The sequence below is a fragment of the Bos grunniens genome, chromosome 24, assembly GCF_055505025.1.
Source record: "Bos grunniens cultivar Pamir isolate PY7600 chromosome 24, Bosgru_T2T1.0, whole genome shotgun sequence".
Taxonomy (NCBI): Eukaryota; Metazoa; Chordata; class Mammalia; order Artiodactyla; family Bovidae; genus Bos; species Bos grunniens.
Genome location: NC_141188.1, coordinates 55,888,279 through 55,911,620, shown reverse-complemented (window position 1 = coordinate 55,911,620; position 23,342 = coordinate 55,888,279). Strand labels below are relative to the sequence as shown.

At 42.4% G+C, this 23,342-nt stretch overlaps 1 protein-coding gene across 5 annotated transcripts in view; it reads left to right on the top strand.

The window, feature by feature from the left end:
- The first annotated feature begins 3,311 nt into the window (after nt 1-3,311).
- CCDC68 (coiled-coil domain containing 68) overlaps nt 3,312-23,342 on the top strand; it is a 57,914-nt gene continuing 37,883 nt past the window's right edge. For 2 of the 5 annotated variants that reach the window (XR_015153549.1, XM_086372442.1), the window contains exons 1-3: nt 3,312-3,364; nt 18,750-18,845; nt 23,103-23,231. Coding sequence is in view for 3 of the 5 variants with exons in the window: in XM_086372442.1 (XP_086228568.1) it covers nt 23,115-23,231 (117 nt within the window). In the remaining 2 variants the exon portion in view is untranslated. Of the gene's footprint in view, nt 3,365-18,749; nt 18,846-23,071; nt 23,232-23,342 lie in introns of all 5 variants that reach the window. The other 3 variants (XR_015153548.1, XM_086372441.1, XM_086372443.1) reach the window with 2 other exon arrangements.

Genomic DNA, 23,342 nt, shown 5'->3' with positions numbered 1-23,342 from the left:
GCTGCATGTGGGCGTTCTCCAGCGGCGGCGAAGCTGTGGTGTGCTGGCTTCTATTGCCATGGCTTCTCTCGTTGGAGAGCCTGGGCTTTAGAGCACAAGCTCAGTAGTTGGGGCGCAGGGGCTGAGTTGCAGCATGTGCAATCCTGGACCAGGGATCAAACCCTTGTCCCCTAGGATTCCCAACCACTTGACCATGAGGGAAGTCCCTATTTGGCTACTTAAAATGGTTTGTATTTACTCAGTCATAAAAATAGCAGCCAAATGCTAAGGCGATAAAAGAAATCTATACACATTTGATCTGTCTTTCCCCAGTTTCCAACCTCTAAGACACACCACTGGCATTTTACATTTATGGGTGATTTATAGATTCTCCTGAACTACATTATGTAGGTTGCCAATATTTTCTAACTCCACACTCCTGTTAAGGAGTGGTTGCCCGTTCCCCTCCACTAGGTATTAAAATTACCTAGTGACCAGTGCATTTGAGGAACTGTGAAATACACTCCGTGTTTCATACCGATTGGAATTGTTACTTTCAGTTAACATCTCCTCCCAGCAGAGTGCACAAAAAGCGCACCTTCTCCTCCAATCTTGTCCATTTCTCCTGGAATATAGTGGGAAGAGTCGGACACGACTGCGCGACTGAACAACAAGAACAACACTGTGGGTCTGAAACGTAAGATATTTTCCCTTAGCCATGATTATGTTTAGTCACTTTGAGAAAATCAGTTCGCTCTGTCCTGCTGGACACTGAGCCATCCATCCTGTATCTACCAGGAAAATCTTGGACTAATGGAGTAGATTACCTTCCCCAAGAAGAGTTAAGCAAAGGAGCAGAGGTGAGAGGGTCTCAGAACGCCAGGCAGCATCAGAGTCTGAGCCAGACGCAAGCGCAGAAGAAGGAAGTGTTGTGTTTATGGGATAACTTGCAAATGCAAACATGAGTCAGCCAAAGCAATATAACAAAGCATCTCAATAGCTGGCTTTCTTCAGTGTTTAAAGCAGCAATAAACATCCATGACTATCTTTGGAACATGATTTATCTCTACTTATCATATACATATACCTGTTTCATAGAACTGTATGGATTGGTTAACCAAAACTTACCTAAGCACTCTCAGCTTTCACTTCTCTAATTGGGTCCCAATCCACAAATTAATCTGTTGGGATTTTTTTTTTTAAATTTCCTATTACTGGAGTAGGAATCAGTAGTTGTAGGGTTTCAAGGAAGACCCTGAAAAGCCCTTAGATTTGGGGGGATTTGGGCTACAGTTTTATGTTACATGAAAAGGAGGAGAACAAATATTTAGTGAGTTTTTTTTGTCTTCCCAGCTCTAAAAGTTTATGAACTTTCAAAGGGATACAGGAGCCAGTCTGAAAGTGTTTCAGCCAAACCTGTAACTACTCGAGAAACAAAAAATAATAATTCAATTCATCAGGGGCTTCCCTGATGGCTCAGCAGGTAAAGAATTCACCTGTACTGCAGGAGACACCGGAGACATGAGTTCAATCCCTGGATCAGAAGGTCCCCTGGAGAAGGGAATGGAAACCCACTCCAGTATTCTTGTCTGGAGAATTCCATGGACAGAGAAGCTTGGCAGGCTACAATCCCCCACGTTGCAAAGAGTCAGACACAACTGAGCACATAAGCACATAAAATAAACACGTATGAGTTCATACTGATGTAAGTAAATGATTGAATAGATAGATATTTAAGAGGGAAGGGACACATCTTCCTTACAGAATAATTCCAAATAATAAAGCAGATACTCTCCCTTCCAGGATGGAGTTTCATTCCCCAACCCCCACCCTCCCCTGAGTGTGGGTTGAACTTAGTGACTTTCATCCAAAAAAAGAGTAACTACCTGGGAGAAACGGGGCAGACAGCTCTCCAACCAAGCAACGAAGGTCAACATCATCAGTAATAAGTCCTGCTGCTATCATGTGGCCCCTGACAGGACACTTTGCCTGTGTGGTCCCCTCTCTCAAACCCATGTGCTGTGTTTAGCCGCTCAGTCCTGTCAGACTCCTTGTAATCCCATGGACTGTAATCTGCCAGGCTCCTCGGTCCATAGGATTCTCCAGGCGAGAATATTGGAATGGGTTGCCATGCCCGCCTCCAGGGGATCTTCCTGACCCAGGGATCTCCTTCATTGCAGGCAGACCATAGCCTAATCATGAGAAAAGCATCAAATGAGACCAAATGATAGACATCCACAAAACAGCTTAGCAAAATCTTTGAAGACTGTCAAAGTTAAGAAAAAACAGAGAAGACCAAGAAACTGTCACAGACAAGAGATTAAAGAGATACAACACTGAAATGGAGTGTGGAGTCCTGAAGGCAATCCCGGAACAGAAAGATCAGAAAGAAAACTAGATCAGCAGAAAAGTAGTGAAATCTACACTAGGTCGAGTTTAATTAATAGTGACAGATCAACGTTCATTTCTTAGTTTTGACAGCTGTACCATGGTGATATAAGACGCAACTACTAGGGGACACCAGCAAGGGAGGTTTAGGGAATTCTGTACTCTCTGCAACTTTTTCGTAAATCTAACGTGTGTCAGTTGCTCAGTCGTGTCTGACTCTTTGTGACCTTATGGACTATAGCCCGCCAGGTTCCTCTGTCCATGGGATTCTCCAGGCAAGAATACTGGAATGGGTTCCCATGTCCTCCTCCAAATTTGGTAAATCTAAATTTACTCCAAAATAGTCTTCAGTTCAGTCACTCAGTCGTGTCCGACTCTGCGACCCCATGGACTGCAGCACGCCAGGCCTCCCTGTCTATCACCAACTCCCAGAGCTTGCTCAAACTCATGTCCACTGAGTCGGTGATGCAATCCAAAGATCTCATCCTCTGTCGTTGCCTTCTCTTCCGGCTTTCAATCTTTCCCAGCATCAGGGTCTTTTCCAAGGAGTCAGTTCTTCGCATCAGGTGGCCAAAGTATAAAAAACAAAAAGTATATGAGCTTGGAGATTAAACAGGACCTTTTTAAAAAAAAAAAAAAAAGCAGCAGGAACTATCTACCCCCCACCCCCAACAGAATAACCCAATTACTGAGCGGTGCGCAGGGTTGGGGACTTGAGTGTCGGGGTGCACAGAAGACACCCCGGGGCGCACAGAAGGCACCCCGGGGCGCCTGGGGCCGGGCGCGCGCGTCGGGGCTCTGGGTAGCCCAGGCCCCGCCCCGGAGCCGCTCCGGCGCCCGACTCTGCCCCGGGCGCGCCCGGCCGTGCGGGGCGGAGCTCCCTGGAGCGGAGGTGGAGCCACCGAGCCCGGAGGAGCCGACCCGCCCTACCCACCCGAGGTGCCGAGCCAGGGGAGGAGCGGCGCCCGGACCCCGCGCTCGCCGAGCGCCCTCCAAGGTAGGCGAGCCCCAGCGATCTCCGCCCGGGTCACCCCACTCTCTCCCGGGCGAGTGGGGGTCCAGGCGCCCTTGGAGCGGGTCCCCTGTACCCTCCCCTCGTGCCGCCTGGAGCACCAAGGGCATTTCCCTGCACACAGGTCCTGGGTGAGGACAGCATTCTCCCTGTGAACCTTTCTTCTGGACTCGGATTCCCTGGGCTAGAAGTTTGTGCGCCTCCGGGGTGGCATCACCCACTCGGTGGGCATGAACTTGGGCACACTCCCAGAGGAGATGGTGAAGGACAGGGAAGCCTGGCGTGCTGCAGTCCGTGGGGTCGCAGAGAATCGGACACGACTTGGTGACTGAAGGACGAGGAACAGAGTTGCCTTCCCCGAGAAAGGATACCCCTCCTTGGCCCTACGCACGCCCGATTGTTTATTTAGGTCGCTGTTAGGCAGTCCCTTGGCTGGGGGCCCCCCTCTTCAGAGGCGGTGGAGAAAGCCTTCTGGAAAACTTGCCTGTCATCTATGGACCCCCGCGGGACGACTTTGACAGTTCCCTGTGCCCTGAATTTTCAAGAGCGCAGACGTTCATCCGCGCTGGCTTCTGTTAGCTTCAGGTGTAGTGAAGGAAGAGGAACCTGTTGGATGGCGGTTTTCGGCTGTCATGGGATTCTAGAGCTGAAAGTTACTTATCCCCCCGGCAGGTGTGCCAAGGAGCAGTGTTATCTTATGGAAGGAATAGCATGGGATCGTGAGAGGGGAGATTTAGATTGCATGAATGGCATGGCTGTCAACTTTTAACCTTCTTGGAGAGCAAATACACTTACATATATAAAAGAAGCAGTTAGTTCCAAAGGTACCTGAAACTCGGTCTGCCATTTTCACTATAGCTTTATTTTTAGAGATAAAAATCTCTTTTTTCTTGTTGCTATACATAGGCTAGATAAAGTGTTCAAAGGCAATTATTTCTCACTTGCACCTGGGGAAAGATACTCTGTCCTTTTATGTACCTGATGGTATTAAATATTCAGCTCTGCAGATATCTGGCTTTTCAGAAATGTGATCTGAGCTGCAGTCTCAGGTACCCCTGCAGACACAACAGGTGCGATTGTTTCCTGCTGCTGGGCCGTCCCCCTCCCTCCCACCCTACGCTGACCCTTTGAGTGTGAAGGTCCCTGACACAGAGGAATTTGTGCCTAAGGCAGGGACTTCCCAACTCACTATTGAAAGAATGAAAATGGCTTACACTTTCTGCGACCTTGCAAGCTTCACAAGGTCTTCACCTTTTTATTTGCTAAATAAATTTAGTAACCAAACCTGTACTAACTAAAGAGAGGCTTTTGAAATAAATGCGGACACTATTTCAGTGGTATTTTTCACGTTTATGATTTCAGAAGATATTAAAAAAGAAAAAAAAAGACGATATTAACAAGCGTGTTAATATATTTGTTAGCGTAGTGATTTATAATGTGCTGGAAAGTGGGCTTGAGTTGTAATCCAGATTCTGGACGAAGTTGGAAAAATCTAAGCTAGATTTGGTCAAAACTGAAAAATGAGGCATATATTTATTTGTTTGGAATGATGACCGAAAAAGGAAACAACTGAGACTTCTGAGGGCTTCCCAGATGGCTTTGATGGTAAAGAATCTGCTTGTAATGCAGGAGACCAGAGTTTGATCCCTGGGTTGGGAAGATCTCTCTCTTCTCCTGGAGAAGGGAATGGCTACCCACTCCAGTATTCTTGCCTGGAAAGTTCCTTGGAGGAATGTCAGTCTTTTACAGTAGTGGGCTTGAATCTTTGAGATTTTTACATTAAAATTAGATGGCCATTTATTGATGGAAAAGCACTTCAAAATGGCAACGTTACTATTAATTTAGTAGCACGTTTAAGTGAATTTACATTTTACTAAGCATCTAAACATGGAAACAGTCACCCACTGAGTTTGGAAAACGAAAATATGTGCGCGTGCGTGTGCTCAGTTTTAGAAAATATTTGGTGCACCTGGGGATTTTCAGGCCTGTTCATGTATTAACTGAACCACTGAACCAACATTTATTGTATAGGGCACCATGGTCTGTCTTGGAGACACAGGGGGATAAAAGTTGGTGTAAATGAGACACATTCTTGTCCTCTGGAATTTATACAGCTTTGGAATCCTCCAGAACACCCTGAGGCCATAATCAGGAACCATATCAGTCAACATCTGTCATTTTTTGACACTGACCTAAACTAGATTAGTTTCGAATCACAGACTCTTTTCCACGGATTTAAATGGTCAAATTAAAAAATTGTAAAGGAATTTATATGTTGTTCAGGTTAGTTTCCTTTTTCTTAGGCTGGGAAAAAATTTATAGTATAGTGAAGTTGCTCAGTTGTGTCCGACTCTTTGCCACCCCGTGGACTGTAGCCTACCAGGCTTCTCCATCCATGGGAAAGAATTTAGGAATCCTGTATTCTGCGTTTAATATTATGAAATATTAAGATCTTGAGCCTGAAATAGCTAAAGAACATCAATTTCATGCAAATTCAATAAAATCTAAATTTGTAGTAGTAGTAAGTAGATGCCAATAATTTAGGGGTTGAAAAATTTAAATTGAGAAAATTGTATCCATCAAGTTATTTTTTTTCCTATAAATTTAAAAAAACATGACTACAATTATTTTTTAACCTCAGAGGAAAAAAATGACTTTATGTAAGACATTCTTGCCTTTTTTTTTTTTTTTGGCTATTTATTTTAAAATCAGCTCTATTGGAGATATAATTTGTAAACTATCCAATACATCACACTGTACAATTTAGTGATTTTTAGTAAACTTATTGAGTTACGCAACCATGATCACAATCCAATTTTAGAACATTTTCATCCCCGCCCCCCTCCCAAAGTCTCGAGTGCCCATTTGTAACACTCCCATTCTCACCCTCGGACCCAGGCAGGCACTGATCTGTTTCCTGTCTCTTTAGATTTGACTTTTCTAGGCATTTCGCATGATGAGATAATAGAATATATGGTATTCAGCATCCGACTTCTTTCACCTGGAATAATTTTTTTGAGGTGCATTCAGGTTGTAGCATGGTGGTTCCTTTTTATTGCTACTAATGTTCCTTCCGTTGGATGGCTATGCCACCTTTTGCTTACCTTGATGGATGTTGCTGTAATTGAAGTGGTAAGAGATATTTTGGTCCAACTTCCATAATTTGAAAATGACTGATAGGAGCCAAACACTTATTTATAGTTATGAAAAAAATATATTTCTGATATGGAATACTGATACTTACCAAATGTCATAACTGTGATCTTTCTGTGATACTCCATGAAAATAGTAAATAGTAAATCCCAAGCCAGTAGCAGAAAGCATCAGTCATTTCATATTCTAGGTTGGACTTGGAAGACACTAACTCATAATATTAACATTTGGAAAGAGGCCGGGCTTCCCTAATGGCTCAGATGGTAAAGAATCCACCTGCAATGTGGGAAACCTGGGTCCGATCCTTGGGTTGGGAAGATCCCCTGGAGGAGGGAATGGCAACCCACTCCAGTATTCTTGCCTGGAAAGTTCCATGGGCATAGGAGCCTGGCGGGCTACAGCCCATGGGGTCTCAAAGAGTTGGACACGACTGAGTGACTGAGTGACTAAACACACACATACATCTCCTTTGTGTGTTTTCTTCGCAAATAATATGCATTTAAATGGGGGAATTTTGATGCATGTTTGATCCAACAGTGATAACTGAACTACTCTTAAAAATATGAGCCCTTCTTAATAACATATTTTAGTGGCACACTTAACATAAAGCAAGAGTCGTCTGTAGCCGTAAGCCAAAAAGTAGAAGGGAGTGCATCTGAATTTGCATGCTTTTCATTTTATTATTCTGTCGTTTCTATCACTGTGTAAAGGGTGAAACTGCTGCAACGGGTGTTGACTTACCGAATCAGGCACTAGTTTGAACTCTTAAAATCTAAAACAGAAGAAATGCCACTCTTTTTCTCCTCTGGGGCATTTAGAGGAGCTAGACCAAATGATAAATTATTCCAGGTTCCTATTAAATAGTGATGTTTTCTGTGAACAAAGAACTCTCTAACACTACAAAAGCATTTTGGTATATACCTTTCTTAGGCATTCATTTAGAGATGTTTTCTTCTATACCCCCATTCACCCTGTTTTGTGTCAATTCATTTGGCAAATGCATTTTTAGTGGTTTACATTTGACAACTTATGCTTAAAGATCCTCTTAGGGAGATTTCTCCAGTTGAGTGGAAACTCTTCTATAAAATGTTGGCCAATTCTGTGCAGTAAAAGAGAAGACACTGTCTCTGAATGCCTGTAAGTTACTGCTGAAATTGCAAGTTCCTTTGGGAAAAAAAAGCATTCAGATACCTTGAAGGTCTATTTTATTGATAACGTGGAGTGCAAAGAATTTTATGTTTGAAACTAAAGTAGTCTAAGATGAATAGTACAGTTTTCCAAAGCTAGGTACGTTCATTTGGAGCTCAGTTTGTCTGCTCCTATCAAAACAACTTGCCAGAACTCCTGGCTCAGACCACTGCTGTTTTACTGATCTGTGGTTGGATGAGTTGATACGTCTCTGTTGGTAAGTCTTTTTTTAACTTGGTATTGATTTAAAAATTTCCAGAACAGTTTCATTTTCTAGTCTTAAAACTGATCATTTCATTTCAAATGTCTCCTGAGAGTGAAATGCCAATTATAGGAATCCATCTTCATCTTTTTCACTTTCTGGAAAGCGAAGTGAACATACATGTTCCCCCTGTCGTGTCTGTTCACCAACAGGAAGAAGGCTTGCTCAGCATTGAGCTATAAGCTTCTCCTAATTATTTTGGGGAATTCACTCACTCATCACTCATGTTCATGGGATTTGATATAAGGAGATTGGTTTCATCCAGAACCAGAAGTTGCTTCTCGCCCTTGTATCTTTCTGTTATCCCCTTGGTTTGAGTAGGATGCTGAAATCAGTCTGACCTCTTCCTGGTACAGGGCTGCAGGGGGAGGGTGGAGGGGGCAGGGAGCACAGGGTCCCCGCTGCCTCGGTTGGCGGTGGGGGGCGGGCAACCTTCACAGACCTTGTCGTCACCGCCCCAGTCGTCCACGTGCTCTTGTTCTCTATGAAGAAGGGAAACATGCATCTAGCAGATGCTCGGAAAGGGGATGGTCAGCTGTAGAGACACTGATGGACCTAGAGTCTGTCATACAGAGTGAAGCATAATAAGTGAGAAAGAGAAAAACAAACTTTATAATTGTATATTAATGCGTACATGTGGAATCTAGAAAAATGGTACACATGAGCCTATTTATAGGGCGGGAACAGAGATGCAGACATAGAGAACTGATGCGTGGACAGTGGGATGAGGGGAAGGCGAGGCTGAGATGAACTGGGAGAATGGGATTGACATCTATACACTAGCATGTTTGAAACAAATAGCTATAACATTGTAAAGCAACTGTACTCCAATTAAGAAAAAATTGCAAAAAAAAAAAAAAAAAGAATGGGTAGGTGAAATAAGGAGTTCTATTTCAGAATTAGATTTAGATCTTGTTGCAAGTTTTCTTGTATATTTCTTATATATTTTTATATACTTCTTCCTACTTTTCCACCTCAGTAAGCAATAATTGTGATTAACCTTCATAAGATGTTTAAGATTTCCCTTGCTTTTGTCACCTTATTGAATGTCAGGCTCCATGGACTATTCTTGTAAGAGCAATAGCTTTACCTGCCTGTCAGCAACTCAGTTACTTGCTTTTTAACAATTCTGACTCCATCGCCTTTTTTTTTTTTTTTGCCACTTACACTTTTGGAGGGCTCAACAGTTTGAATTAGGAAATATATTTAGTTAATCGTAGCTTGCAGTTAATTGTATTTTGAAATCTCCACTGTACTTAGCTTTTACTACGGTATTGTTTAATTTCTATTTAGAAAATAAAAGTATATACATCCATCTTTTTTAGTATAGAGTTCTGAGTCATGGAACCACCATCATCATCAAGATGGAGAACAGTTTCATCATCACTCCCTAGTCCCCTAAAATAGTCCCAAGTGTCTCTTTTGTAGTCAATCCCTGCTGCTGCTGCTGCTGCTGAGTCGCTTCAGTCGTGTCCGACTCTGTGCGACCCCATAGACGGCAGCCCACCAGGCTCCCCCGTCCCTGGGATTCTCCAGGCAAGAACACTGGAATGGGTTGCCATTTCCTCCTCCAATGCGTGAAAGTGAAGTCACTCAGTCGTGTCCGACTCTTCGCGACCCGATGGACTGCAGCCTACCAGGCTCCTCCGTCCATGGGATTTTCCAGGCAAGAGTACTGGAGTGGGGTGCCATCGCCTTCTCCAAGTCAATCCCTTCCCCACTCTTAATCCTCAGTTCAGTTTTCTGACCCTATAGTTTCAAATTTTCTAGAATATCATATAAATGGAACTATGGAATATGTAGCCTTTGGAATTTGGCTGTTTTCAGTCAGCATAATGCATCTGAGATTCATCTATATTGTATCAGTGTTGTTCAGTCGCTCACTTGTATCCAGCTCTTTGCGACCCCATGGACCGCAGCACACCAGGCTTCCCTGTCCTTCACCATCTCCCGGAGCTTGCTCAAACTCATGTCTGTTGAGTCGGTGATGCCATCCAACCATCTCATCCTCTGTCGCCCCTTCTCCCCCTTCCTTCAACCTTTCCCAGCATCAGGGTCTTTCCCAATGAGTCAGCTCTTCACATCGTATCAGTTGATCCTTCTTTTGTATTGATGAATAGGATTCACCTGTTAATGAATATTTGAATTTTTCCCAGACTTTGGCCACTATAAATGTGTTTTATGGACATACAAAATCCCCTAGGAGAGGGACTACTGGGTTGTACACTCTGTGCTTAACTTTATAGGAAGCTGCCTAAGTGTTGATGTCTCATATGGCTGTGAGTTTGGTTTTCCCACCAGCAACACCCAGGAGTTGCTGCTTCTCCCCGTCCTCACCCACAAGTGGGATTGTCTGTCTTTCCCTCCTTCTCTGGATAATTTTTAAAATGATGTACATGATGTTGAAGCTCAGATATCCCAAGACCAGTTTGGGAAGCTATAGCTATTTTGTAAATCCCTGAGCCTTTTATTCTTAAAATATTTCAGGAAGCCACAGAAGAAATTTTCCAAAAGGGCACCTTTCTTATCAATGTTGCAAATGACTGAGATATATATCAGTGACAACTAGTTCTTTTCATATTCTTTCACTGATGAGTCATAAGTGGCTTTAAAATAGATCGTTAGCTGAGGTCAGAGCAGCAGGTGTAACTGACTGATGGGGCTGGGGGGTGGGAATAGAAAGGGGGCAACTGGGTTTAGGCCTTGATACTTTCAGATGATGCTCTAAGCAAATGTCCATTATAAGCTGTGAGCCTAAACACAGTTATTTAATATTCTCTGAATATAATGTGGATTATAGTCAGATACCCCATTAAGCACTTTTTCTGCATTATCCTATTTAATCATCGTATAACTCAATGGCTCCACCAATAAGGAATCCACCTGCCATGCAGGAGACGCAGGAGGAGATGCAGGGGTTGGGAATATCCCCTGGAGAAGGGAAAGGCAACCCACTCCAGTGTTCTTGCCTGGGAAATCCCACGCACAGAGGAGCCTGGCGGGCTACAGTCCAAGGGGTTGCAAAGAGTCGGACATGACTGAACGACTTAGCAGCAACTCTGTGAGGAAGTTAACAGCTTCATTTGGGTTTTTCAGTTGAGGAAGCTAAAGCCTAAGGGAGATTAAAACTTTTCCAAGGAGGGGTTTGGGATTAACAGATACACACTACTTACTATACATAAAATAGATTATCAACAGAGACCTACTGTACAGCACAAGGAACTCTAGTCAATTCTCTGTCATAAACTATATGGGAAAATACTCAAAAGGAATAGATCCATGTATATGTATAAGTGAATAACGGTGCTGTACACATGAAATGAGCACAACCATTGCAAATCAACTATACTCTGATATAAAATCCAAATTAAATTAAAAATATGAAAAGAACAGACATCAAAATAGATTAGAAGAGAATCCAGAAATGTTCTCCAAACACAAAATCAAGTGAAGATTTCCAAACCACTTGATTTTTGACAAAGATAAAAGTGTAATTCCATGTGTAAAAAAGAATAATTTCAATAAATGGTGATAAAGAATTGAAAAAATAACTTTCTGGGTTCAGGTGATGAGATTAACTTATGATTTTGAAAAACACATCACTTCTCTGTGACTTGGCAGCCTTATACATACATACAGATAGATATAAGTATAGAGGTCACAATTATTGCACACTGTGCTTTGATGATTAATTTTGACAACGCATGGGAAATAATTCCTGGGCAAATGGCACAGTGCTCTGTCAAAAGTATATATTTTCTATCGTGTTTCTATCGTGTTTCTAAAGTATTTCAATCCTTTTATCCCCCTATTGAATTTGCCTTTGTTACATATCTAAGAGCTTTCTATAGCACTGGCTATGATATAAACGTGTGTTTACAAATGAGTAGCGTTTAGAAATGAATAGAAATTAATTCTACTTTAAAAATCTTAGATTATTGCTTGCAAACAGCATTGCTGTGGCTTGGGCTCAGTGCTGACATGCATGTCTTTTGATGCACTGCGCATCATTTTCAGGTAAACTGCACGGTCACCTGAGGTTTAGCCAGCTGACACTGGATGTCACCATTGTGCTGTGTAATGTCGCTGCAGAACAGGTGTGCTGTTCAGTATTCGGGGCACGGCCAGTCTCTTCCAGGGTCGGGAGACACGTTAGTTTTACTTTCCCCTCATATAACCTCATTACCTTTGTACCGTCTTATTGTAACTTAACTCTCTCAGTTTCTAATATCTAAGCTCTCTATCATAGTGACTAAGAATGCTGAGACAATTGTCAATATTGTTAGCTCAGAACTGAGAAGCTGAAAACTCAGACAGTGTGCCAAAGCAGGGCTCTCGCTTCCTAAGCACTGAGTCTGGCTCACCTAGGTAGGAAAGAAATTTGTGCATGAGCGTGCTCAGTTACTCAGTTGTGTCCTACTCTTTGTGACCCCATGGACTGTAGCCCTCCAGGCTCCTTTGTTCATGGGATTCTCCAGTCAAGAATACTAGAGAGGGTAGCCATTCTCTTCTCCAGGGGATCTTCCCCACCCAGGGATTGAATCCGTGTCTCCTGTATTGGCAGGTGGATTCTTTACCACTGAGCCACCTGGGAAGGCACAGGAAAGGAATTTACTGGAAGTAAACTCGGCATCCAGAATTGATGGGAAAACTAGATATGGAAATGGGAGAGTCCAGTGCTGGTACCCCGGCCAAGATCAGTAACGGGCGGGGATACAATCCTCTGGGCATTGCCACTGGGCGCTAGGTACCAGGTGTTCCTGCTGCTGGATCTAAAGCACTGCTCTGTGCCACAGTCCCTCCTCCCCAGAGCAAGAAGGGGATTGTCACTGCCTCTAGCACAACAAGCCGGAGGGCCAATCCTTTGATGACCTTTCCGGGCGGGAGCACTCAGCTGACTGATGGAGTCTAGGAGTTGTACACGCGCTCCAGCACCAGGGAGTGACGAGGAAGGAAGAAGTCTTCCCTGCAGCGGCTCCTGCAGAGGGTGACCCCACATACCTGGGAGGGAGAGTCAAGCTGGGCACCCGCCGTGCTGCTGCGGGTGTCAGCACTCACGGAAGTGAGTCGAGAATGCCACAGTGTGGTCAGCTGCTCTTAACCAAGTGCCCCTTCCACCGGGGGTCCTAGACTCAGTTGCATATGCCCTGTGGCACTCGACAGCACCCCAGACGTCACTGTCCCTGCCGTCAACCCTCAGGGAGCCTCACCAGCCAGGGCTGGACCTGTTTTTGTTTGCTTTTCACATTTGATATTATATTGGAGTATAGCCGACTAATAATGATGTGCACAGCAGAGCGACTCAGCCGTACGCACACCTGTATCCATTCTCCCCCAAACTCCTCTCCCGTCCATGCACCCCAGTGTTCCTTGCACTGTTTACAATAGTCTATGGCTTCCCAGAGGGCTCAGCAGGTAAAGAATCAGCTTTCAGTGTGGGAGACACGGGTTCTATCCCTGGGTCGGGAAGTTCCCCTGGAGGATGGCATGGCTACCCACTCCAGTATTCTTGCCTGGGAAATCCCATAGACAGGAGAGCCTAGAGGGTTACATTTCATGGGGATGCAAAGAATTGGACACGGCTGGGCACGATAAGACCTGTTTTAAGTGGGGTAAGGAGAAGACTCCTTAGGCAAATTGAAAGTCTTATGTTTCAGTCTATTAAAAAAAATTTTTTTTTCCCTACCCATTTAAAGAAAAAGAAAAAAAAAAACGATAGGTGACCCTTTGTACCTTGTTCTTAGAACAGGACTTCATGCAAGTTCCAGCCTGGAATCTTGCTCACTGTTAGCCTGGAATCCTCTTCTCCCAGATGGCCACATGGCTTCACCTCCTTTATTCAAGTCTTTTGCTTAAATGCCACCTCTTCAGGTTGGCTGTCTCTCTCCGCCCATCCGAAGCAACCCCGCTTTTTATCCTTTACCCTGTTCTGCGCTTCTTCATGACACCACCTCTGACTATGTCCTCTGTGTAGCTGCTTTGTTTTGCGTCTGTCTCCCCTTCTGTACTGAGAGTCCCGTGAAAGCAGGGTCCTGGACCTGGTTCTGCAGCTACAAATTTCTAAAACTGCTGTATTCAATAAATATTTAATACATGAATGAATGAATCAAGGGTTAAATAAAGGAAGGACACTCTTTTGTTAAAATCTCTAGTCTGTAGACAGTTCATGTATTCATTTTCTAAGGTTGCTAAAATAAAGTACCACAGAGTGGCTTAAGCATAGTACTTTCTCGTCTCTCAGTTCCGGAGGCTGGAAGTTCAAGATCAAAGATCAAGGTGTTGGCAGGGTTGTTTCCTTCTGAAAATTGTAAAGAAGAATCTGTCCCCTGCTTCTCCTCCAGCTACTAGTGGTTTTCTGGCAATATTTGGTATTCCTTATCATGTCGAAACATCACCTTGGTCTCTGCCTTCAGCTGAACATGGACTTTTCCTTGTGTGCATTTGGGCCCCAATTTCCCCCATTTATAAAGACATCAGATTGGATTAGGGTCCACCTCACTCTGGCTCCGCTGGTAAAGAATCTGCCTGCAATGTGGGAGACCTGGGTTCGATCCCTAGGTTCAGAAGGTCCCCTGGAGAAGGGAAAGGCTACCCACTCCAGTATTCTTCCCTGGAAAATTCCATGGACTATACAGTCCACGGGGTCGCAAAGAGTTGGACACAACTGAGCGACTTTCACTTTCACTCTACTATGACCTTATCTTTCTTTTGTTCTTTTATTTATTTATTTTTCTAATTTATTTTTTACTATGTTTGTTTCTGCCATACAAGAACTTGAATCAGCCGTAATTATACATGTATCCCCTCCCTCTTGAGCCTCTCTCCTCTTCCACCATCCCACCCCTTTAGGTCATCACAGAGCACCTAAGTATGTTTGCAAAATGATGAGTGCTCATTGTGTCCGACTCTTTTTCGACTCCACGGACTGTAGCCCACCAGGCTCTTCTGTCCATGGAATTTTCCAGGCAGGAATATTGGAGCAGGTTGCCATTTCCTCCTCCAGAGGATCTTCCCAACCCAAGGATCGAACTGGCATCTCTTGCATTTCCTGTGTTGACAGGTGGATTCTTTATCACTAGCCCCACCAGGAAGACTCAGGTTTGCAAGGATTCTATTTCCAAGTAAGGTCACATTCTGAAGTACAGGGTATCATGGCTTCAACATATAAATGGAAGGGAGGACAACATTCAGCCCACATAGTGCCTTATATGTGTTTATTGTGTAATAGCTGAGCCATTTGTATGTCATTAATCAGAGAAGTAGGTTTAGTTACATAATCCTGGGCACCCGTGATGTGTTGGTTTGTCACATAGATTATAATTTGAAAAATGTGTGTGAATTGCTTTGTAAATAGTAAACCATTCATTGTATGTTAGCATAATCAGCTGGGGATACTGACAAATCATTGATGCATTATCAAGAAAGAATCAATACTATGGATTTACTGGTCTTAAAATTTCGATTTTCCTCTGCAGCCCAGCTCGATCTGCAAACTGTTTAAAGTATTATTGGCTTCTTTTCTACCACTCAGAATACTTGTCAGCAGTAATTGTGAAAAATGGCTTTATTTTATTTACTTACTTGACAAACATGTACAAGTCATTTTTTTATGTGCCAGGCGCTATCAGTCCTGAATATTCACTGGAAGGACTGATGCTGAAGCTGAAGCTCTGATACTTTGGCCACCTGATGCAAAGAGCCTGATGATGGGAGAGATTGAGGGCAGGAGAAGGGGGTGACAGAGGATGAGATGGTTGGATGGTATCACCGACTCAATGGACATGAGTTTGAGCAAACACTGGGAGATGGTGAAGGACAGGGAAGCCTGGGGTGCTACTGTTCATGAGGTCCCAAAGAGTTGGACACGACTGAGCGACTGAACAACAAGCTCTATTACCCCTGCTTGGCAAATGTTAACTCACAAACAACCCCATGTTATTTGTTATTTATACTGTCATTAATCATTAATAATAATATTATCTGAATTTTACTGATAAAGACACTGAGGCACAGAGAGGTTAAGGAATTGCTCAAGGTCACACAGCTACTGACTGGCAGAGTCAGGCCATGAAACTGGGCAGTCTGCCTTCAGGTCTTTTAGTTGTAGAAAATTCTTTCTCCACGGAAAGTCTCATGGAAAAATTCAGTGTGAGACAGAACAAAGCAGAACTGCTTTGGTTTGAGTCCAGACAGCAAAGCCCTGTCTGCCCAGCACCGCCCCTTCCCTTGGGAGCCCTGTTTGAAAAGCCCAGATCTAGGAAATAATACCTCTTGGCCTGATGCCACTCGTAAGCTGTCTTCAGTCCACTCTAGCATAAAACAAATAAAATTCTTTTCTCACTTTAATTAACTGATTGTGTTTTATTTTGAAAATTTTATCTGCCTAATCTACTTCTGGCAGAAATAAAATGCTAAGATGGATTTTCCCCTGGACGGTAATGCCATATGGCAATTTGCACTTTGCTGGCTTAAGTTCCTCTTGGGTTTCTTTATACAAACGAAGGACTGTGGCCGTGGACGCTTCCTGAACCAAGAGAAAGATGGGATTTGATTTTGTACAAATAGAGATGCATGTAAACTTTGCAACCAGATAGGCATGACTTAGCCCCTGTCTTATGGACTGCTTGTTTTCTGTGGTCCTTCATAAGATAAAATCATCGAAGCAACGGTGTTAGCAGTTACTGTCCCGTGAGTGCCTTCTACAACCGGAGATTTTAAAAATCGCTCGTTTTTACAACTCTCGGGGTTATCACCCCTATTTTACAGATATGTAGGTTGAGGTTAAGGTTTTATGAAACTTGTTTAAGATGACCCAACCAGTGAGAGGAGGAGGTAGGATGTTTTGAGAAGTATCAGTAGAGCAGAATTTTTTTTTTTGGAGTATAGTTAATTTACAATGTTGTGTTAGTTTCAAGTATATGGCAAAGTGATTTAGGTATACATATATATGTGTGCATGTGTGTTCTTGGTCACATCAAACTCTGCCACCCCATGGACTATGGCCTGCCAAGATCCTCTGTCCAGGGAATTTTCCAGGCAAGAATACTGGGATGAGTTGCCATTTCCTTCTCCAGGGGTAGCGCAGTGGTAAAAAAGTTCTCTTGCCTCTCTCTCTCTCTCTCTCTCTCTCTCTCTATATATATATATATATATATATACAGATATACACACATATGTATACCTATTCTTTTTCAGACTCTTTCCTAGATCACCATCAGATGTTGAGTATGGCCCCTGTGCCACACGTAGGTCTTTGTTTATCTGTTTTATACATACTAGAGTGTATTCATGAGAAGCGAGGTTGCTCAGTTGTGTTGCAGCTCTTTGCGATCCCATGAACCGTATAGCCTAGCAGGCACCTCCATCCATGGAATTTTCCAGGCACGAGGTCTGGAGTGGGTTGCCATTTCCTTCTCCAGGGGCTCTTCCTGACCTGGGATTGAACCCAGGTGTCCCGCATTGCAGGCAGACGCTTTACCCTCTGAGCCACGAGCGATGCCCCAGTAGTGTGTATGCTAATCCCAAACTCCGAATTCATCTACCACCTCCCATCCCCACAACTGTCTCTTTTCGTAACCAGAGGTTTGTTTTCTGTGTCTATGAGTCATTTCTATTTCGTGTGTGCTGTGCAAAGTCATAAATAAGTTCATTCGTGGAGCAGAAGTTTTTTGATATTAAGAATAAAAGGCAGGTAAGAGAATATATTTTAGGATATATAATGAGAGGCTTGATGTGATTTTCAAATTATAAAAGACAGAATGCAGTGAGGTTCATTCTAAAGAGTGACTAATTCCTATGATGTAATGTCCCTTATCACTTGGTAATGTTCACAATGTATAACCACTGAAAAGAAAAGAGAAGGGAAATCACCAAAATGGGAGGGTAGAACAAGGGAGACTGAACTGAAGAAAAACAGCAACGAAAAACTCAGACCGAGGCTTTGTCTGCCTCTATTTGCCTCCTTCTTTTGCTCCCATCTGCTGCCATTCTTTACCCCATGGGAGCGCAAACACTTCCCCGTAAAGGACCAAATAGATAGTCAGTATCTTAGACAGTGTTTGCCATGTATTTTCTGCCTCGAATCTACTCAGCAGAGCTGTTATGGTGCAAAAGCAGCGTAACGACACATAAGTGCTTGGCTGTAGTTATTTTAGACTACAGCTTCATTTGTGGACACTAAATTTGAACTTCATATAATTTTCTGTGTCATGAAATGTTATTTTTCTTTTGAATTTTTTTGGAATCATTAAAAGATGTAAGGACCATTCATAGACTGTCCTAACAGGTGGGAAGAAGGCAGCCTGGGATCCTGGCCGTGAATGGATAACCACCACGCCAGCCTGACCACTCCTCTCTCATTTCCAGACACATTGTTTATTGTCTCTATGGGCATTTCTTTTACTTCCACCATTAAAATGTTGTTTTAGGCTAAGAACTTAATCCCGGAAGAGACTTCAGAGGACCAAATAACAGACGTAGTTCTGCTCAGATTCTGGAAATAAAAAGCAGACTTTGCAGAGCTGCTACAGCCAAATCAAGTTCCCCTGAAACAAATAGAAGCCACAGTGGCTGTCTAAGAGGATTTAACATAAAATGGAAAATTCTTGGCATACTCTATTAATTTCATTGAAGATTAAAGGATAAATGCAGGACTTTGAATCATCCACAGAAGCTATTTAGTTCTAAATTGATGCTAGCAAGTATTAAAATTCTATGTGGGTTTTAACAGCATGGGTCATTGCTAAATTTTAATTTTTTTCTCACCAGGGAATCTGGCCTTAATGTGATAGAAAGACTCTTGATCTTGGTGTCCAAAAGACAAAGGTTTGAATTTCAGCTGTGTTAGTTTTACTGTGATCTTGGGTAAGTTAATATCACCTGTAAGAATCTTAATTTCTTTATTAGTAATATGAAATTAATAATACTACTTCACTGGCCTTTTATCTCATTTTTTTAGCTCTTTACTATTAATTATGAAAATTTCAAGTAGCAGCACAATGGTAGAGAACTATAGAAATCCCACTGTACAATTCATTGCATTTTTAATCAAACTTCTTTCATCTTTATCTCACCCCATTTTCCCCTCCCTTTAAATACTAGAGTAAAATATTCTCTTTAAAATTCCAAGTGTAATATTATTTCACCTTCAAGTATTTCAGTATGTATGACCAACAGATAAGATCTTTTAAAGGAATATCATAATTCCAGTATCACACGTAAAATGACAAGAATTGCAAATAATGCTTTGCAAAAATTGCATTAATTCTTTAACAGCATCTGTTATCCAGTCAGTGTTAAAATTCCCCTAGTGTTTTTTTAAAAAATGTCTATATAACTGGTTTATTTTAATCAGGAGTCAAAGAAGACCTGGGGTTTCACAGGTGGCTCTGTGGTAAAGAGTTCACCTGCCAATGCAGGAGACGCCAAATTTGTGGCTTGGATCCCTGGGTTGGAAAGATTCCTTGGAGTAGAAATGACAGCTTACTCCAGTATTCCTGCCTGGGAAATTCCCTGGACAGGGGAGCCTGGCAGGCTGCAGTCCATGGGGTCACAAAGAGTTGAACACAACTGAGTAACTGAGCACGCACGCACTCACACAAAGATTCATGTATTGGATCTAGTCATATGTTTCTTAAAATGCAAAATTTATGAAAATTTCTCTTCTCATCTTTCTTCATATAATTATTTTGTGGAAGGAATAATAATATGTCTTATAGAATTTTATGTGATCTGGATTTGGCTGTTGGCAACCTTCACCCTTGTAGTCACTGAACGGTTTCTTCTTTTTCAGATATTTCCCACTGGTAGATAGAGGACTTCACACCTCACAGGTGGTGCTTCTACTTGTGATTGTAGCACATCTAGAGAACACAATGTCTGGCTGTCTCTTTTCCACTTTTCTTTTACAGTTGATTAGTGGAGTCCCTGGGGTTGATGCATTCTTCATCAACCTCTTGCCTAGTGTTTTTAGCACAGGTTTATGACTGTTGCTTAGCATCTATCACTTCATAACGGGTTGCAAAAAGTAGGTTTTCTAACTCTGTTAGTCCTTTTGGATTTATTGGTAGGAATTCTTCAGCACAATTTTCAGAATCAACTATATCTGGCCATGGAACAACAGACTGGTTCCAAATAGGAAAAGGAGCACGTCAAGGCTGTATATTGTCACCCTGCTTATTTAACTGCTATGCAGAGTACATCATGAGAAACGCTGGGCTGGAAGAAGCACAAGCTGGAATCAAGATTGCCGGGAGAAATATCAAGAACCTCAGATATGCAGATGACACCACCCTCATGGCAGAAAGTGAAGAGGAACTCAAAAGCCTCTTGATGAAAGTGAAAGAGGAGAGTGAAAAAGTTGGCTTAAAGCTCAACATTCAGAAAACTAAGATCATGGCATCTGGTCCCATTACTTCATGGGAAATAGATGGGGAAACAGTGGAAACAGTGTCAGACTTTATTTTTGGGGGCTCCAAAATCACAGCAGATGGTGACTGCAGCCATGAAATTAAAAGACGCTTACTCCTTGGAAGGAAAGTTATGACCAACCTAGACAGCATATTGAAAAGCAGAGACATTACTTTGCCAACAAAGGTCCGTCTAGTTAAGTTTATGGTTTTTTCAGTGGCCATGTATGGATGTGAGAGTTGGACTGTGAAGAAAGCTGAGTGCCGAAGAATTGATGCTTTTGAAGTGTGGTGTTGGAGAAGACTCTTGAGAGTCCCTTGGACTGCAAGGAGATTCAACCAGTCCATTCTAAAGGAGATCAGTCCTGGGTGTTCTTTGGAAGGACTGATGCTAAAGCTGAAACTCCAGTACTTTGGCCACCTCACGTGAAGAGTTGACTCATTGGAAAAGACTCTGATGCTGGGAGGGATTGGGGGCAGGAGGAGAAGGGGATGACAGAGGATGAGATGACTCAATGGACGTGAGTTTGAGTGAACTCCGGAAGTTGGTGATGGACAGGGAGGCCTGGCATGCTGCAATTCATGGGGTCACAAAGAGTCGGACACGACTGAGTGACTGAACTGAACTGATACGGTTACCAAGAGATATACGGTAAATTTGTATCATAAAGGCAAAATAAATGTCTGTTTGCATTCCCTCTTGCTCTCTTTTCTGGGATACTTTTTAGTATAATGGTGGCCTGTCTCTGGTGAGTTTGAGGATTGTTGGTCATAGTGGTGGTTTTTCTTTTGTTAACAAAATTTCAAGAATTAAAAAATTTTTGATATGTTTTACTCAATCACAGTCATTCCTCTTCAGGTTGGCTCTTTGTGTCTTATGCAAGTAGTAGGTGATCACTTTTCCACTTTCTGATACGACAAGATGTCTCAGTCTCACCTTCTGCACTTCTTGCCTCAGATCTAAATCAGTCAAGAAGCCCTGGTTACATTTTTTTATTCATAGAAAATGGTGTACTAATAACACAATCTGAGCACTGGGAGTGTTAATTGCTTCTCTTTCTAAATTTTCAGTGGATAGACTTGGAATATACATTTTTAAATGAAGATAAATATTTTATACTCATGGTTTCAGTTTGGATTATAAGATTTTTACAGAACATTTTTGGTTCTAATTTAGAATTTTTTTTTTTTAATGATAAAAATCTTGGCTCTTAAGACATTAAGACAGTGACTTCTTCATTCTACATTTTCTGTCATGTAGGTGACTCGCATGCATGCACACACACACATATAATAGTTTCAAAATAGCAATTGCAATGTTTCCACTAACAGTGTTATTAATGAGTACAGTTTAAGATTGCTTTGTGATTCTTTTTGTTCTTAGGACATAGCACACCTGGAAAAATCAGTCCCAGGATTCTCAGGTGACTCAGTGGTAAAGAATCCACGTGCCAATGCAAGAGACTCCAGAGACTCGGGTTCGATCCCTGGGTCGGGAAGATCCCCTGGAGTAGGAAATGGCAACCCACTTCAGTATTCTTCCCTGGGAAATGCCATGGACAGAGGAGGCTGGTGGGCTATAGTCCATGGGGTTGCAAAGAGTTGGACATGACTGTGTGAGCATATGTGTGTGATTTCAAATAGTTCATGTGGATATGCCACCGATTTGGTAGGCAAATGTATTCGTTTCTTGTTTTTTATTTTGGAAGATATCTTTCCTTTTAATTCAGTTATATTTTGTAATTAGGTAAAATAATTACACTGTTCAGGGTCAAAACTATACATCACAGATTTTCTCCTTCCATCCTTCTTGCCTTTCTTAGAGAGATTATGATGCAATGTATGCTTTTGTGCCCCATGCTTTTTCGTTGAATAAATATATCCTAGAGAAGATGTAGGTAGTTCATTTAATCAGGTCTCTTTTTGTGGGCACCTGCACTTTTCTTGATATTTTCTTATTACAAATAGTTCTTTGGTAAATGGCCTTTACAGGCTTTTGAGAGTTAAATAAAATGTAGAATATTAAAGGTCTCTGTGACGTGTAAAATGATATACGTACAAGTTTGAAAGTTATACATGTCCTGTGTTCTCAATCGTGTCCGACTCTGGGACCCCATGGACTGTAGCCCGTCAGGTTCCTCTGTCCATAGGGTTTCCCAGGCAAGAATACTGGAGTGGGTTGTCATTTCTTTCTTCAGGGCAACTGCCCTGGCCCAGGGATGGAATCCAGGTCTGTTGCGTCTCCTGCGTTGGCAGGTGGATTCTTTACCACTAGTGTCATCTGGGAAGCCCTTATTGTAAGTTATATATGTGTGTGTGTGCATTTTTATATACATACGATTTTATCTTATTTTAGCTCCATAGACATTTATTAAGCACTTACAATGTGCTAGAATATGAAAATGAATAAGGCATAGTCTCTACTCTTGAGGTGTTATAGTCTAATTAATATGGAATAAGAAGAAAAATTCCATATTTTTCCATTTCAGTTTAATTTTTAAATTTCTAATCAATGATTGTTTCATCTGGTGGTGTTTTAATATTAAGTTAATTCCTGGATCTTAGATACATGCAGATTTCAATAATTTATAATATTTTCTAGTATTACTATATTCGATTACAGTGCCAGTACAGAACTCCGTTCAGTTTACAACCACAGAATTATAACATCAAAGGAATTAGTTTTGTCCCACTGATTTATGTTTTCCTAAAGCTGGATGTCACGATGACAACAGTAACGGGGACCGCGACAGTGCCCCAGGGGGGGAAGACGGAAGATGATTCTGCCATGTACGAGTCCCCATCAGCTCACATTATTGAAGAGACCGAATACGTGAGAAAGGTATGTGGGCGCTGGAAATCACGTTAGCACGCTATGAGTTTTCACAGTAAAGTCTGCTACAAATGAGCGGGCTTTGTTTCTCCCTCCCTAGAATACGTGAGGAGGAACAAA